The 19,576-nt window shown below is 26.8% G+C and overlaps 1 protein-coding gene across 1 annotated transcript in view; it reads right to left on the bottom strand.

Annotated features, from left to right (window-relative positions):
- The window catches only part of LOC136079512 (uncharacterized), a 45,916-nt gene that overhangs the window by 15,348 nt on the left and 10,992 nt on the right, over window positions 1–19,576 (bottom strand). The window contains exons 3-8 of the mRNA XM_065795251.1: window positions 17,147–17,379; window positions 15,743–15,784; window positions 12,280–12,413; window positions 10,634–10,697; window positions 7,537–7,701; window positions 7,377–7,460 (exon numbers count right to left, since the gene is read on the bottom strand). Of these exons, the coding sequence (XP_065651323.1) occupies window positions 7,377–7,460; window positions 7,537–7,701; window positions 10,634–10,697; window positions 12,280–12,413; window positions 15,743–15,784; window positions 17,147–17,379 (722 nt within the window). The remainder of the gene's footprint in view (window positions 1–7,376; window positions 7,461–7,536; window positions 7,702–10,633; window positions 10,698–12,279; window positions 12,414–15,742; window positions 15,785–17,146; window positions 17,380–19,576) is intronic.

Here is a 19,576-nt window from a genome sequence, read left to right as displayed (position 1 = left end):
TATGAATTTAAAAGTATTCCACAATAAGTGCTAGAAATAAGTTTTTAATTAAGCTTGAATTAAACTCAGTTTTTAGATAGCCCTAGCTCCTACCTGCCCTCTCCCCCCCCCCCTACCCCAAGCATTTACTTTTTAACATGCACATTTTTGTCTAGAACTTAGAAAGAAATTTGTCTGATGTATGAAGTGTCTATATACACAAACAAAGAATTCAACATACACATTTAAAAGCTGTGACATAAAAAACAAGCAAATTATTAAGTTTTCTTTTTATATCTTTTTTTTTTATTTACAAATTTTATCCTATATGTTTGTTGTGCCAAAACTTATGGAAACCTTAGTTTCAAAACTTGTTTTTAAATAAATCTTTTTAGGTATTGATAAAAAGTAAATGGCAAGTGCATTGCTAGATCTAACTCAATTTTCCATTGGAAAAGCATTAAATTATGGTTGTCATGAAGTAAAATTTACCAAAATCAAAAAAATTAAAGGTTTTGAGGAATTAACAAAAAAAGATCAAGAACTTGTACACTTGCAGAGTAAAGTCAATCATATTCAAACTATTTGTAAAAGATATGAAAAGGTAGATATGTATGATGGAAGCTTTTGTTGCGATCCATTTAACGAACACAAAGTTAAATTAAAAAGTATTTAAAAAAAAATTTGACATATAAATTATTATTTAATTAGTTTTTTAAAAGATAATGGTTTCTTTAATGTTTTATCGTTGTGTTACCATTTAGAATCTATCAGAGTAATCAGTTTGGATGTTGCGAAGGAGTTTGATTTAATACCTGGTCATAAGCTTTGTACAGAATGTCGAAAAATGCTGTATTTAAGAAATAACAAAGAAGATTATGGAAGCGATTCATGTCAACATAAAGATAATGATTTTAACGAGATTAACATTTTAAAAGAAAACTTTGATTCAAGCTTTAATAGCCTTGGTTGTTCACTTTTAAAACTAGTAGCTCATAAAGACAGGGTCAGCTATGTAAAAAGAAAAATGAACAAAATCCATACTGCAACCCAAAAGGAAATAGCAACTGTTTTGGGAGTTTCTCCAGATTTAATTAAGGACCAAAAACAAAAGAGCTGTGTTGCAAAAGTAAACAAGACTTGGATTCATTAATGGAATTAGTTAAAGCAAAATTTGATGTTTCTTCGAAATCAGAAAAACTTAAATTACTGACTTTGGTTCCTGAGATTTGGAGCATTAATTATGCACAAAACTATTTTTCTGCTTCCCTTAGAATGATAAAAGCTGCAAGGAATTTGAAACAAATGTGTGGCATAATAACAGAACCATCTAAAAAAGAAGGAAGATCTATTAGTGATAAAGTAAAAAATCAAGTTCATAAATTTTACCAATCAGATGAATACTCTCGAATGTGTCCAGGTATGAAACAGTATGTCTCAATCCAAGTTAATGTTAAAAGACAACATTTTCAAAAAAGACTTCTATTTGTTAATATAAAAGAACTTTATTTAGAGTTCATTAAAATTTCAGTTGACGTCAAGATTGGGTTTTCTAAGTTTTGTGAACTTAGACCTAAGTGGTGTATTCCTATTGGAGGTGCTTCAGGTCTCCATTCAGTATGTGTTTGTGAGTACCAACAAAATGCAAAACTTTTAGCATTAAAAAGACCAGATATTTTAGACTATAAAGACCTCTTGACATTAGTTGCATGTGGCATTAGTTGCATGTGACATCGAGATTGCATGCTGCACAGTTGCGATAACTGCCCAGATACCAACACACTTAAAGAGTATCTTACTGCTTTATTTGATAAGCACAGCTTGAAAGAAATCACCTTTAATCAGTGGCAAAAAGCCAACAAAAACATGATATAGTTACACTAACTCTTCCAGTGGATGATTTTATTGAAAAAGCTTGTCAACAAATAGACCAATTAAGAGATCATCATTATATAGCCAAAAATCAAACAGCATATTTGCAGCATCTAAAAATAACATTATAAATAAGTAACAGTGAAGCAACATTGCATCCTTTTGTTATTTACTATATGGAAGAAAATATGATAAAATGTTAAAGTGTTTGTATTATTTCAGATCATTTGCAACACAATACAAACTCAGTTCATTGTTTCATTTATGAAGTAATAAAACATTTAAAAGAATTGGTGCCTTACTTTAACCACTGCATTTATTTTAGTGATGGTGCAGGTTCACAATTTAAAAATTATAAAAACATATCTAATTTATGTCACCATGAACTAGATCATAAAGTATCTGCAGAATGACATTTTTTTGCCACATCACATGGAAAGAGTGCTTGTGATGGCGTTGGGGGCTCTGTCAAAAGACTTGTAGCTAGGGCCAGTTTACAATCACTAACAGATCCTATCAATTCACCTGAAAAGATGTATGATTGGTGTAAACAAAATTTAAAGGAATATATTTTCAATACATTTCAAATGATGCAATTGTATTACATTGCATAAAGTTTAAATTAGAAGAACGTTATCTACTTGTTCAACAATTCCAGGAACAAGAAACCACTATTGTTTTATACCACAATCATTAACTACTTTACAGATGAGACGGGTGTCGTTTGATAATATGAATACAAATGTAAATGTTTCTAAAATGAATCATATGGTTCCACTTTCTTCTCTTTCACCAGGAATTAATATAGCAAGTGTTTATGATGCAAAATGATTTTTAGGCAATATTTTGGAAATATCTGAAGAAAATCAAGATGTTCTTATCAAGTTCATGAAGCAATCTATTTTGTTAAACACTTTTACTTGGACACATAAAGAAGATATTTGCTAGGTTTCAATAACGCACATTTTATGCAAAATTTCATCTTTAAAAGTTCAATCAACAACTGGTAGATGCTATGAACTATCAGCTCAAGAAAAAACTGAAATATTACATTTGTACAATAGCATAAGTAACATAATTAAATAACAATTTAGCAAAATTATCATAAATTAGATTTATTTGTTTTAAACATAGTTTTTTAGCAAAAATTTATTTGAAAGATGCAATGTTTAAACATAGTTTTTTAGTAAAAATTTATTTGAAAGATGCAATGTTTATTGATTGTTTATTAGATAATTTTTTAAATTACATAATCAACTTGTGCATTGTGTTGACAAATCAAATAACTTATATAAGTTATTATATTAACTTGGTATTTGTTGTATATTTGAACATGATAATGAAATAAGTCAAATTAATGGGGAGGGGTGGAATAGTGAGTGTATTGGAAAAATATTACAAAATTTATGGCCATGGTATTAAATATTGGGTAAATTAGACTAGAAAGTCTTTTTTTTCATTTTAACCTTATAGGCTACTTATAAGTTTTATATGTAGTCTTTTTACTGTCTGACATTTAAAACTAAATTTCACAGTTTTTATATGTGTATGTTTAGTGGTGTGTTTGGGTATTAAGGCACTTCATACATCAGAGATAAAACCAGACACACCGTGTAAAAAAAAGTGTCCAATTACAAATTTTTTCTAAGTTCTGGACAAAAATGTGCATGTTAAAAAGTAAATGGTTGGGGTAGGGGAGGGGGAGGGGGCAGGTAGGAGCTAGGGCTATCTAAAAACTGAGTTTAATTCAAGCTTAATTAAAAACTTATTTCTAGCACTTATTGTGGAATACTTTTAAATTCATACAAACTTTGCATTAGAATATATAACACAAACTAAAGTACAACAATAACTTTGTTTTTATTGTTTTTAATGCACTTTGGGATATTTTCATTGTTCTGATTTTGTAACTTCCCCATGAGTACCCACTATTTATTTTTCTGAAATCACTGAAATAAAGTCTATTAAATTAGAAGAAAAAAAAATATATTAAAACCAGTGTTGGTCCTTGGTTACCGGTGGTTTGAAGTGGAGGCACATTTTCCTAAGATTTAGCTGCAGCCATTTTTAGAAGTCTATAATTTTTTACTGATTTGTATCTTATCAGTAAATTTTAAAAAATTTGGAAGTCTACCATATATAGAAACTAAAAAAGTATGTCTTTTCACTTCTTAAATTGCAGATTTTGTATATTGACTCATGAAAAATCAACTTTTTATGTTTGCAAACAATTTTTTAGCTTTTTTAGGTAGCCATTATGGAAAAAATGTGACATTCAATGTGAGAATTCAATGTCAAAGTTTTATTAAAGTAAGCCAAGAGTTGTATACAATAAAAAAAACTAGAAGGTTTTCTGAAATTTTCTTTTTAAAATATAGAGCATCAAAGTATGAACAAGACATGTTTTTGCTACTGAAGTTTTTATTTTTGGAAAAATCAGAAATTTCAAAACGACTGTACCTTATGAACCACAAAAGATTTTATGCTGAAATTTTCAGGAATTGCTTTTCTCATTGATTTTAACAAACCTACTAAGTTTCATCTAAATCTGAGGGGGTCCATGTTAGACCTTGGTCCAGTTGGCATGGAATGACTTATAAGTAATCATTTCCAAAGCATTCTTTTTATAAATGTGTCAGCAAATTCCATCAATGTGTGAAAATTTACAGTTGTTAAGACATTTGCAACTTGCTATTTAATTTTCGATATAAAATTTCTTAACAACTGTAAATTTTCACACATTGATGGAATTTGCTGACACATTTATAAAAAATGAAGTTTTATTAATTTGAACATTTATTTCTGATGAGTCTTTATCGATGAAACACTGTAAAATGTGAAAAAATTTTTTTTAAGTGATTTTCTACTATTTTATATATATATATATATATATATATATATATATATATATATATATATATATATATATATATATATATATATATACATATATATACATATATATACATATATATACATATATATACATATATATACATATATACATATATATATATATATATATATATATATATATATATATATATATATATATATATATATATATATATATATATATATATATATATATATATATATATATAAAATTTTCTATGGTACTTTACGTTTCATGTCTATACAGCAATCATTAGCCAATGAATACAAAATCAAAAACAGTAAAGTTTTTACCTTTATTTTAACTAAGGAATTTTTCGTATAAGCAAAGATTGCAAATTTTAGACTGGTATGCAAATTTGCAGATAAAATCTGATTTAAATAATGCATTTTGATAAGAAGGAATGGATTGTGAAAGATTTTTGATTTGATTTGATTTGAGAAAGACTTTTTAGTAAGCTAGGAGGGTTGTTAGAGTCCATCAGTATATAACTGATGGAACTACCAGACTTGCAGAAAGGTTGGAAAAAACTGTCATTAAGATTTAATGTTAAGTCTAACAATATAATTATAGCTATTGGATATTTTCACAAAGTGTTTTTTATTTTTTTTCATATGTTGGCCACTCCAGTTCTTAAACACTGCTAGAGCATCATCACTATACAAACCGAATTCAACTTTGTTGTAAGACTGCAATAATTGAACTAAGATAATCCAAATAACCCACAAACTTCTGCGCCATCAAAGGCTTCCATGCTAACATCAAATAAACCCCCACTTTTTTAAATCCAGGCTTCACTATTGTTAATAATGATTTCTTGTCGTCATCTATTAAATTTTTTTCATCTTGCTATATAATTAAGTATTTTTCAGCAAAGGCTATAGCGTTGTTCAGTAAATTTTCATTAATTGAAGGATAAAAATTTATCAAAAATTAAGAACTTGTATAGATGTTCTTCTTTAATACTTTGAAGCCAATCTAAATGTTCTGTGAATTTTGCTATTTATTGATGAAATTTTTTTTTTACCTTGTTTTTTGCAGGATTTAATAGCCAAACTATTGCGTTGTTTAAAAAATTACACTTATATATAAAGATTTATATAAATATATACACACACACATATATACAGTAAATGACAATATTGTTCTTTATTAGATACTTTTGTTCATAATCTTTGTTTGACCTCATCCTTTTATACTCTTTCGGGTTTACGTTATTATGTATATAATTATCATTATTATAATTATTGTTCTTGTTTGTAAAGATTTTTTATTTATTCAGGCTATTGAAAAGAGACCATGTTGGGATTCTTTGATGCATATTCCTTAAACATTTCAAGACATGAAGTTATGGTAAAAGATGTGGAACAGACAAGGTGGTTTTAAGATGACCATGAGACCATCTTCAAATAGCTCTGTTTTAAACCAATTTTAAAAAATTTTAAAAGTTATTAACTAAATTATGTTTTATGTTTATTATATATAAACATTAAACATAAGCTACATAAAGTTCTTATGCAAAATTTTATTTTTGTACTTAGCTATGCCCCAGGCGTTACCAAAATGCATAGCAAAAAGTTCTTGAAAAAGTTACCAAATATCGCCTATGGGAAAATATCTAAGTTTCCAATTTTTAAACAGATAAGTTTCGAAGTAATTAAGCTTGGGTTAATTAACTTCCAAATTTTGATCTTTTCTCCAAGAAATGAAACACTATTTTATTTAAAATAAAATTTTATGCTTTTTTTTTTTTGATTATCTTTTATTTTATCATTTGCTGAGATTTTTATTTTTTTAGTTAAGTTTTGTATTTTTTTTTTTAGTTATTATTTTTCTTTAAATTTACATTTGTTTATTCGGCCCATTTTTTAATGCGCTAATTTATGAAAGAAAATTAAGAAAACTTCCAAAGAGCCATGACCATGTTGTCAAAACAAAATATTATATGCGTGGTCAAATAAGGTGTGCAACTGCATGCCTTTCCTGAGACAGTATATATATATATATATATATACACGCTTATTTAATAACCCTAACCCTGAGAAACCCACGCTTCGCATGGGTTTCTCAGGGTTAGGGTTAGGAGGGGCTGCTGGTGGCCCAAACCTGGCCAAAACCACCGCTCAGGCCTACTTAGTGCCTGTGCCAAGTTTGGTATTGATTGGTCCAGAGGTGTTGACGCCTATAGCTAACATCAAACATACAAACATTGCTTTTTATATATATAGAGATATACATATATATACATATACATATATATACATATATATATATATATACATTTACATATATATACATATACATATATATACATATATATATATATATACATTTACATATATATACATATACATATATATACATATATATATACATATATATACATATATATATATATATATATATATATATATATATATATATATATATATATATATATATATATATATATATATATATATACATTTACATATATATACATATACATATATATACATATATATATACATATATATACATATATATATATATATATATATATATATATATATATATATATATATATTTATATATACATACACACACTATTACACACTATTAGATAAGCAATGTATTTATATAAATAAACCTTTATAATTTTCTTCTGTATAAAGCATAACTTGAACACCTTCAGGAATTGATACGGAAAGAATTTTCTCTGACCAAGTTTGTGCTAAATATAAAAATGATTTTTTATAAAAATTGAGCTTGAAACAACCAACACAGACAAGATCACTTAAATAACTTACGAAAAACACAATAATCCCAATCTTCATAACTCCTATCTCTTTTTAAAGATGTTGCACACCAATAATAATCTTTACCAACATCCTTTGTGCATTTAGTATATTTCTTATTATTAAAATAAAAAGGAAATATACATTTTTTTGCGTCCTTAGTCAATATATCTCCATCTAAAAAAATTTTTATAATTCATTAATAACAAATTAATAACTATTATTATATAATGTTATAATATACAATGCAGTGGTACAAAATATATATAATATATACAATAAAGCGGTACAAAAAAGTTTGGTCGAGTAAAAATTCGTTCAAATAAATTTTTTTGTGAGCAATTTAAAAAAAAAACTGTAAGAGAGGCACTATTAACTTTTTTTTAAACTTATTAGCAAAAGTGCTAATTAATTAAAATTAAAAGTAAAACATAAGAAAAAAGTGACAATTTAATTTGGACGAATTGATTAAACAGCAAAAATTTTAGTACACAAAATTTTGCTATAGGACACAATTTTAAATGCCTAAGCATCAAATCTGTCAACCTTATCCATAGTTCTATTGGAATTGAGTTACACATGATTTTAAGAACTTTAAAGTGATTTAATTGGCACTTTTTGCTGATATTTGACTGTACTGTAAATAGTATATGGTTATGACATTTTTTTAGCTCTATTTTTGAAGCTCCCTAAAAAAAAATCCCTAAAAAATACCTCCGCGAACATATCATAACTCTAGGATACTAAAAACAACACAATGTAAAAACACACTAAAAACAATAGTAATAAATTTTTCTTAAATAATTCACTGTAAAAACACACTAAAAACAACAGCAATAAATTTTTCTTAAATAATTATATGTGGTTACAAAACATGCTTAATATTTCCAACTTTACTTCTATGATCATATGATATTTCTGGGACACCAAAAAGACCGCTCTGATGACCACTGAAGATTATAATATAAGTAATTTTTTAAGTCAATTTTGATGATTTTAAGATTATACTGTATATATAGAACACAAAAAAACATTAAGAAAAATAATAAAAAAAGATTGTCCTTAATTTATTTTAAATAATTATACATGGTCACAATATATATTTTTTTAAATACCTTTTTTTTTACGTTTTATGCATTAACAATACTCCCATAATTATATGGTAAGTGTAAGACATTTAAAAAGGACACTATAAAAGACCCAGCTATAAAATATTTAAACTAAAAACTATATAACTATAATGTGGTTGATTATATTGTGATTAATATATGGTGATTGATTTTACTTCATCACCATCATCTTAGTTCAATCAGCACAAATTAATTGTGGTGATTGAACACATCAAAGAAATTTCTATCACATGATTGTGGAACATTTAGATACCAGGCTACTATAAAACAAATTATTTTTAAATCAAAATTAATTTAATTTTTAAATTAAAATTGTTACTTTTACTTTAATGATTATTTAAAACTGTATAAATTGTTTTAACATTGAAATTAAATAAAACAATTTATTTAAATGATTAACTATTCTTAAACATAAAAGTACACACAATCAGTATTATTCTTGATTGCCAATGGCTTTAATTATTTCTCAAGTTCTTGGAGGTGCATATTGTGATCTATGTGATGTTTAAAATGTGACCAAATACAAACAGTTTAAGATCGTTTTATTATAAACAAAGGTGTCAAGTCTATGCAACAAATATTTCTTGACATAGTTAATGAAGATCGGACCATTTTGAAGAAACCCAAGAATTATGAAATTTTCCAAAAAATCAATTGGTCAATACAGAAGATTGCTTTAAAAGGGGTCTTAAATCTGGGGTCTTAAAAAAATGAGACCAATTTTTTTTTAAGTGTATTTTTCCTTCCAAATGTTCAAATTTTTTTGATTGTTATAGCTTTTTAAAATAGGCATACCACTGTTGAATTGAATACCACTTTTGAATTGAATTGAATACCACTGTTGAATTGAATCAAATACCACTGCTGAATTGAATTGAATACCTAGAACTTTCCACAACATTATTCACAACAAGCTGCAGTACAGGAAATCGTGTGCAAAATGGGTGCCCTAACAATTCACGGATTCTCACAAAGAAACCCAGCTTTAAATCAGTCAACAGTTAAAACATTGATATTTGACTGAAGGAAAATATTTTTTTTTAAACAATTGTAACATGTTATGAAACATAGACCCACCACTGAGTCAAAACAACAGAGCCTTGAGTGGAAGCAAATGAATTTTCCCATTCTGAAAAAATTTAGGACCCAGCTATCAACCAGTAAAGTCATGCTTACAGTATTCTGGAATTTTCAGGAGCCAATTTATTGTGATTTTCTTGAAAGCCAAAGAACAATCAACAGGCAGTATTACAGTGGCTTGCTGGAAAACAATTAAAGTCCTGCCATTCAATGACAACTCCTGTTCACATACTTTTATATAATATACATAAATATATATAAATATATATTTTGCTAATGATTTTAAATTTTTTACATCACTTCCCTCAAATTTGAGGTGAAACAATATAGGGTTTTCATTATTTTCAGGCTCCAAACCAATCACCAATTAAAATCATGCATTTTTTAATGTTAATTCACCTCCACAAGGGTATGATGGCCACCACAGCTGAGGAGGCTTGATAAATTGTGTTTAACCCTCTCTAAACTTTTTAACTCCAAAACACAAACCTTGACAAACAAGACCCCTGCGTGAAGAGAATTTAATTCTGTAAAAAAACTTTTCATGAAGTGTCCTTTTAGATTTAAAATTTTTCAAATAATATAATGAAATTATATTAGTTCATTGCAATTAAATTGTTTCATCCGCTAATCCTAAGTCCAATATCTATTTTATGATGGCATTTCATCCTCAGTCCACTATCTACTTATTGATGATATTTTTCTGGTACATTTGTAAGTTATATCTAGTTTAAAACTTATTTTAAAATAACTCTAAAAATTATGTTTATTGAATTACTATTAATGATTTATAAGAAACCTAGTAACTAACTAGTAAACTAGTACCTCATAACTAATAAAACCAAGTAACTAATTTGTAAAATCTAGTAAGATAACAACTTCTATAAAAAAGTACATACCTGATCCACTGACCATTTTCAAATCAGGATAATTATTTATAGCAAGCTCATCACATCTTCCATCCTTTAATAAAAATAAATACTTTGATGTTAAACTATTATTTACTAATGTACTAAGTAGTTAATAAAATTGATTTGAACAAATTTGCTTCACTATAAAGATTTTAAAATTATTGCTATCAAAAAAAGAAGCAGTGTATTTGAACAATAACATTCAGTTTGCTTTTATGATCATGAAAGGAAACAAAAGATGCAATTCTTTTTGTGAGGCAAGGTCAGAATAGATTTTTAAAAAAGACAAAACATTTAAATGTTGAACTTTTAACAGAGTACCAAAAAAGGTAGTGTGATAAAGTAACCACATGTTGAAGGTTGCATGTCATAATAGCAGTCAAAACAAATGATAGAGATCAAACAAATGATAGAGATCAAACAAATGATGGAGATCAAACAAATGATGGAGATAAAACAAATGATGGAGATAAAACAAATAATGGAGAAACTGAGAGTTTTAAATTAAAGTTGTGCATCAGGGTTCAGTGTGCAGTTTGTTTTTTATTAGTGTGTTACTTATTACTAAGTTCAAACTAATTTCAACTAAGATTGGAATAGAAGCAATAAAAAAGGGGCCAGGATAAACATAAATAAGCAAATGGTAAAGTCAACAACCAGCAAGCTAAAAGTACTGTATATTGGCCATATGGAGTGTGTAAGAGCAGAGTGAAAGGAAACTATTATTTGTGCAGTTCATAAACAAATTGTTCAAAAGAGTAATGATATACAAGGTCCTCCTAATATTGCTGGTAAACACAGAGAGATCAAAAGAAATAAAAGTGGTAAAAACACAGCATTTCAGTAAGTTTTGTTATCTCAGAGACACAATTGAATCAACCGGAGGGGCAAAAGCAATACCAAGGACAAGAGTAAGTTTAGGGAATTACTTCATATAGCAAGAGTTAAATTATTAACAATTAAAGGAAAGTTAAACACCATACTTTCAGATTGTTATAATGTGTAACAGTGAAACATGGGTAATGAAGATTAATAAAGCCCAGCATTATAAAAGATAATGATCACAAAAGAAGATGATCAAATGGATGTGTGGTGTGACTGTAAAGATAAGAGCAGAAGCAGATGTAGGGAATCTTATAGTGAGAAAATTAAACTAGTTAGAAAATGTAGAGTATATAGATGCAAGTGATTGGGTATAAATCTAAATAGTCAATAGTTTCATTAAAGATAGAGTTAATATAATAAAAATTTGGAGCGTGTGTTACAGATGACACGAAAAAGAAAATTCTAAGAAAAAAAGAGTCTCAAAATTGTGTATAGTAGAAAATAATCACTCAATAAGAAATATTTAATCCTTGTAAGCATGAAAACAAAGAAACTAAAATGGTTGCAAACCAAGATTGATGCAATATTATTTACAACAGACGCAATATGAAAAGTTATAGTGGACTGTTGTACTTGTTCGAATATTAACTCATAACAATTTACTTAAAGCTAAAACAGTTTTATTAAATATTGAATTTATTTTATTTTAAAAAAATATCTGTAATTGTAGTGGCTTTTGATAACAAGTGCATTGTTCTAAATGGACCTCCTACATTTTTAATTGACAGAATATTTTTTAATGGAATTACCTGACTCAATCTTTCGTTTTCACAAATTCTAACACGCTTCTTTATTTCTGTAAGTGGACTAATTTTAATGGATTTCCAATTACCAGGTGTAAGTCCAATTACAGTTGCTCCTGGAAACGGTCCATATGAAGCACCTAGATAACAATAAAGTTAAGAGCAATAACAAAGACTAAATTAAAAAATAAAAAATTTATATAAAACAATATTTTTGATGATAATCCAGCTTTCTCTAACTGGAATCAAGGTAATCTATAAGAAAATCATCAGAAACATACAAGGTAATCTATAAGAAAATCATCAGAAACATAGGCAAAAAAAACTAAATATCTGATGAATAATAAAAAAATAAATATGTTAGAAACCATTTATTGATTTATTTTATTGTTTAAGCAAGTAAACACCTATATTAGTAAATAAAAAACTTGTACATTTTTATAATGAAAGTGCAGTAAGAGTCATAAAAAAAAACTGGAAAAAAACTGTGTGAGATGTCACAAAAGTATTCATTAAAAAGAACTGGAACAGTGCACTGTGTGAGACCTCAAGAAGTTATTCATTATAAGGAACACAATGCACTATAAGAGATTCTTGGAATATATCAACTAATTGTACAATACCTGAAATACCTTAATAAATTTATATACCTTAATCAAAAATTATGAAATTTTTAAAACTATGTTATTTGTTTTTAACTTTTAAATGGTTCAATATACAATAAAAGTTATGCATACTTTAAATACGTATACTTTTAAATACTGTAAAGAAATACTATAAAAGGATTTAATGTGTTCAAACTAAGTGATTCTCTGCTTCCCTAATATAATTAACAATATAAAATTAACTTTATTGAAACATAAAGATATAAAGATAAATATTTAAACATAAAGATATAAAATATAAAGAGCTTATATTTTAATTATCGTGATTGAAAGGAAATTTATTTGCTTATGACATAGTATATAATGAAGAGCAAATGACATAGTATATTAGGAAACAAACTTCACAAATTCTTTTAATTTTTTTTTTTAAAAAGTATAAAAAAAATATATAAAAAGCACTAAAAAAATATATAAACTAAACACTAAACGTTATTAACTTTAACATTCATCAGAATAATTACTATTAACATTAATTACAACCAAAGTAAAAGAAAAAAACTAGAAAAAACAAAACTTTAACAAAGTAACAAAGAAGGAAAGTTAATCTGTAATAATTTGCCAACAAAGTAACAGAGAAGGAGAGTTACTCTGCAAAAAAGTTATTACAGAACAACTCTCCTTCTCTGGAAAAATAGCAAAGAAGGAGAGTTATTTTTTATTATAAAATAAAATATTTTTTGAATGAGAACTGTTTTCGAAGAACACATATTTTATAAACCTCACACACTATTGTTAATTAAATGCCTTTTATCAACAATACAAACATAAGAAGTGTGTGTGCTTGTATAACAACTTTCAATAATAATATATATAGAATGATTCAACTAAGTTTATTTTTAAATTTTATTATTTTATAAAATAATTCAACTTTTTGAATAAAAAAAATTACTTTCAAAATATTGCATCTGCTTCAAGTAAACAAAAAGGAAAGAGCACAGACTTCAAACAAAGAGCAAAAAAGTTCTAAATGATTTCAAAACAGTTGTAATAAATTCATAAGAGTTATTGAATTTTATTTAGTGTTAAGTAGGTACTTTTAATATAAAACTAAATGATTTTAGCTTCTCCATTTTTCTTAGCTTAGCTTAGAAGGGAAGCATGAAGTCTATAACATTGCATTATAAATGGAACTAGATTTACTCAAAAACCCAGGTTAATATTAAATAATTATAAGTAATTATATTTAAATTAAATAATTATAAGTAATTATAAATGAATAATTATAAGTAATTATAATTATCTTGAAGATATATGACTTATAGGATAAAGATTGTAAGTCATCAAATATCTTATGATGACTTATATGATGAAGATATATAATTATAAGTTGTCATATACCTTTAAAATATATGATGGAGTTTTGTTTAAGTTATGTGTCACTTTTGTTTCTTTTAATAAACTTTTTTTTAACAAACATTCATTCATTAAAATTGATTTTTAACAAGTGCATAATCACTATTTAAGTTGAGAATTAATAGAAAGTAATGAAGAGAAATAAAGGACAAGAAAAAGACTCATAACTTTAAATTCTATATATAAAATCAGGAAAATTTGACAGAGTGGAATTTCAACACATAGATGTTTTGAAAAGTTGTAGTACAGGAACAGTTACAGTAAAAAATGAAACTTTGTGAAATGAAGAGTCATCAAAGCATTAGTTTTGGTAGATGGAACAAAAGATATTACCTTACTAAAACAGCAACCATGATTTTAACAGCTATCTTTGAACAATTGAACTATCAGCATGGCTAATATAACAGGTCTAACTACATATATTACATTACTTATGTATTTACATAATTTATGTTGTGTTTTTAGATCTTGTCAAAAAAGGATCAAAATCTGTATAAATTGTGAGAAACAAGTCATTGCATTCAAAATAAGGTATTAAAAATTTCAAGATATTATATTAGAAGAATTATTCATCAAGATATTTATTTTATTTTATCAGATATTTTTTACTCAAAAAATAAGAGTAAGAAAATGATTAAAAAAATAAGATTTTTTTGATAATATTAAAAAGACTGGGTAATAGTTAAAAGAACAGAGAAATCTGCAGAGTTTTTAAAATTGATGCCATTTTCAGCAGGTAGGAAATAAAATCCAGAAAAACACTTAACAAATAGCTTATGGAGAAGACCAGTCAGATATTATTGATAATTCAAAAGCAATAGCCCTAGGGTGCTGCTTACACAAATGCATGACTTTTCTGTAATAATAGTTAACAAGTAATTAGCAAGAGAATTGAAATCTATATTGAAAGTAAAATGTTGTGCTCAAAGAGATTTCAGTGGACTCATTTTACAACAAATAAGTCAGTTGACTCACTTCATAACTAATAGGTGAGCTGATTTGTAAGTATATGCCCAGAACAGATATGTAAATAATTGGAAATCAAAGGATAACAGTAATTAACACAAATATCTCTAAAAGGTACAAAGAACAATTAAAAAAATGTCAAAAACTATATGAAACAGTTGCCAGATCACTTTTGCTACCATCCTTAGTTGTCACACTTGTAGACTGGTGTCACATTTTAAGTTTAATTTTTTTAGGAACTATTCTATTATTGCAACTTTAAAAAAAAAAATTAAAGATGATGGATATAATATTACTGTATTATTTTATAATAATCCTGTATTTTTTTATAATAATAAAAAAAATTTCTATTAATAATAAAAAGGTTTAATTTATATTTTACTAGATGTTCTGCTATTACTAGATGTTCTGCTATTACTAGATGTTCTGCTATTACTAAAGAAACTAGCGCTTTAATTTATTTAAATATAATAAAAAATTATTACCTTTACGTAGATCAGAACTATAGCCATTTACAACTAGACCATCTAAAATAAAAACAGACTACATAACCACAAAAACAAACTTACATTACTAGATAAAAAATTTTAAAAATGCAAAAAAAAAAAAAAAAAAAATCAAAAGAAATGTAGATTTAGCATTGCATAAAATATCATGGTATTGAAATAAAATAGCTATTTGTGGGAGTTTTAGGGCACAGTGGGACAGTGTGCCAAAATACCAAAAAATGTCGGCATTGAATGGTAAAAGTTTGTCATAATGGTGAAGACATTTTCATTAGAGGAAATATCTTGTTAAAAAAACATTAAATATTAATTTAAGAGTTATTTTATGTGGTTATTTACACGTTAATTTGACATGTGTTCCAAAACGCTATTTTGCATTTTTTATTTATCAACTTTCTTAAGCTACTAATATTTTAAATCAACTTTATTGACATTCATTTTAAAATATATTATTTTAATTAACAATATTTTTTTTTCACTCAGACTTTTAAAAACAATTTAATGTAAGTATAATTATTAGTATTTATGCATCGAAAAGTTTTAGATATTTTTTTGCTACTAACTCTTACTTTAGGTATCAGTTAAACTATCCTCCAATATCCTCAAAACATTTGATTATGTAAATCTCATGCTAAATGTATGCAAATAGCCATGCATCATAAATATTTTGCTACTTTTTGCAATAAAAAAAGTTATAACAAAAGATTGGTCTTTGGTTAATAGTCAGTTGATGAGAAATACTGAACATGTAAAAAAGACGTTTTGTACACAAAGAATACTTACAAAATCTTTTATTACTGTTATAATATATAAGTTCTGTAAATATAAATCTAAAAAAGTTATTTTATGACAAATACATGCATTGAAGAGTAATAATTTTGATATTTACACTGATAAAAGTTGTCTTGTCCATTATAAATATTTTGTATTTTTCACCAAAATTTAATTTATTTAAACTTTATTTTATATTATATAACTACACTTTTATTACTTTATTTAGGCATTTTATATATAAATATAGCTATTCTAATAAAAAAACTACGAAAATACTTTTGGCACAAAAAACTTGATTTTGTCCCACTGTGCATACATCAACGTAGGATTAGACATAGGCAGGTACAATATAAATATTGAGAACATTTATTACAGCAAACTATTATAATATTTTTTAATAGCTTTTTTTCTTCTTTATCTGGAAAACTGTTTTAATTGAACCCAGCATTTTAAAACCTAAAATGTGCAAAATATATTTAGATAGTACACATCTATGTTTGCTAAAGTATGTGCGTATATACATTAATAAAAGCAGATTTAACTACACATGAAATATCATTTATCACCTCAAACTGGGTATAGTCAGGCAGTATCAAAACAAAAAAATACCTGAGACATATAAAGACTTGATATCATTAGCCCATCCAAGTAGATCTTTCTCGTCATAATTCTTTGGTTCAAGTTTGTAACACAAACCCAGTAGTTGTTTTTGAGAACAAATCACAACATGTTTTGTAACCATTTCACCGGTAGATGCTTGAGTCAAGCTACCCAGATAAGCTTGGAGAGTTGGGTATTTACCGGGCACCCCAAAGTACTGAGCAATACAAAATCTTTGATCTCTACAAGTTGATTTTAAAAGAAGGGTTAAAGTAATAAAAAATAATATATTATGAGATAAAAAATTAAATACACACAAAAAAAAATTATAACAAGCATAAACATAAATATACACTAATGTGTTGTTAGCAATTAAATAATTTGAAAATAATGAAATATTTTTATTCTAAAATCTCATAATATGTCTCATAACTATATAAATATATCTCATAAAATTTTTCATAAAATGTGTGTTTTAAAACTCTCATTTTGTTTTTGAATTTAGAATTTAGAATAGACAAATTTTTTTAAGCTAGCTATAACAGTAATAAAAACTAAACCAAACTTACTCAATACTCAAATTTAGTTTGTATACCAAGTGATAAATAATTTTTTACTTTATATTGAGACAACTCAATACTCAGACAATTTTTTATTTACAGACAAATTTTTTTTCCGGGTCAACATCAGACAACTCCGGGTCAAATTTTTTTAATCAAAGAGTTTCAAGATTGCACATCGAAACCTTTATCAAAAATTTTTAATTAGCGCAACAGCAAAAACTCTAAATCACATATAATTTTATTAGTTAATTTTTTTTTTTTTCAAACATCTTTACTTTCAACAAGACTGCAAGCAACCACTATTAGAATTGAAAGTTATTGGAAGAGCAAAGATGAAGTTTATAAAGCAAGACAACAATTAACAGATGACTTTTAAGATTATGAATCATGCAAATTTTGCAAATTATATGAACCAGGAAAACAAGAAGGCAGCGAATTTCGAAGATTGGATTTCTGAAGAAAAAAACTAGATAAATAAGTTTGTGGAGGACTTAGGAACAGTCACAGTAAAAGGATGACACCTAATTAAATGATAAGTAACACAAGAATAAACTTTAGTAGATGGCACAAGAGATGCTAGTTCTTTAGACCAGCACCCATAATATAGTATTTATAGAAAATTTATATGATATAAAAGTTGGCTGCAAATGAAGATCTAACTATGTTTACAATACATTTTTGCAGCTTGTCTAAAAGAGAAAGGCCATCATTTAAAGATGCGCTCCAGATATGGCAACAGTATTCCATACAAAGATGGATTTGAGATTTAAAGAGATAAAGAATAGAATCCGGAGTAAGAAAGTGGCAAGTACCATAAAGAGATGCAACCTTAACAGATGCTACTTTTGCAATTGATTTGATATATGACTTCCAAGAAAAATTATACATAAGAGTTAATCCTAGAAGATGAAGGGTAGATAATTCATCAATTATATTACCGTTCATAAAAAATTGAATTATTAAATTATTATTGAAAAATTGAATTATTGCAATAATGATTAGCCAAAAAAATTGCGAGCCCCATGCTGTACCAGAAGTGAGATTCTTTTCAAGCTCAAATGCCCCCTTCAAGCAATCAGAAAATGTTGGCTTCTTATCAAAACAAGAATAAATGGTAGTATCATCAGTGAACCATGCCACCTTTTTAGAAAAGATTTTAGAACATCTGGAAGATCATTAATATAAATTGAAAAGTGTAAAGGGTTTAGGAAAGAACCTTGTGGAACCTCTGCAGTACCAGGATATGAAGAAGAGTGTTGTTCATCAAAAACAACTTTAATATTGTTATCAAAATTTTTTAAAAAGGTTTTAGAAATATCAAAGGCAATGGTCTTAACATCTTTACATCTATCGAATGCATGATAAAACTTATCAGTTATTACTGTTAGCAAATCAGTAGTAGAACAAGAAGATTGAAATCCATTTTGATGATGATTGATGAGAAAGTAAGTTATTAGACTCAAGATGAGAAATTAAGTGTTTGTTAATCAAAGACTCAAAAACTTTGCTTATGATGTGAAGAAGACTAATGCGATGGCAGTTAGATGAGTTAGATCGCTCTCTAGAGTTTTTGAAAATAGATGATGATGAGAAAGTAAGTTATTAGACTCAAGATGAGAAACTAAGTGTTTGTTAATCAAAGACTCAAAAACTTTGCTTATGATGGGAAGAAGACTAATGCGATGGCAGTTAGATGAGTCAGATCGCTCTCTAGAGTTTTTGAAAATAGGGATAACAGATGTCGCTTTCCAGCAGGCTGAAAACAAGACTCTGATAGGCACTTGTTAAATAGTTTTGAAAGTATAGACGACTGCTCCAGAGAACACTTCCACAACACTATAACAGGTATGTTGTCCAGACCACAAGCTGTAGAAGA

Source organism: Hydra vulgaris, chromosome 04 (genome assembly GCF_038396675.1).
Source record: "Hydra vulgaris chromosome 04, alternate assembly HydraT2T_AEP".
NCBI classification, from domain to species: domain Eukaryota; kingdom Metazoa; phylum Cnidaria; class Hydrozoa; order Anthoathecata; family Hydridae; genus Hydra; species Hydra vulgaris.
This window is presented reverse-complemented; position numbering and strand designations above follow the sequence as displayed.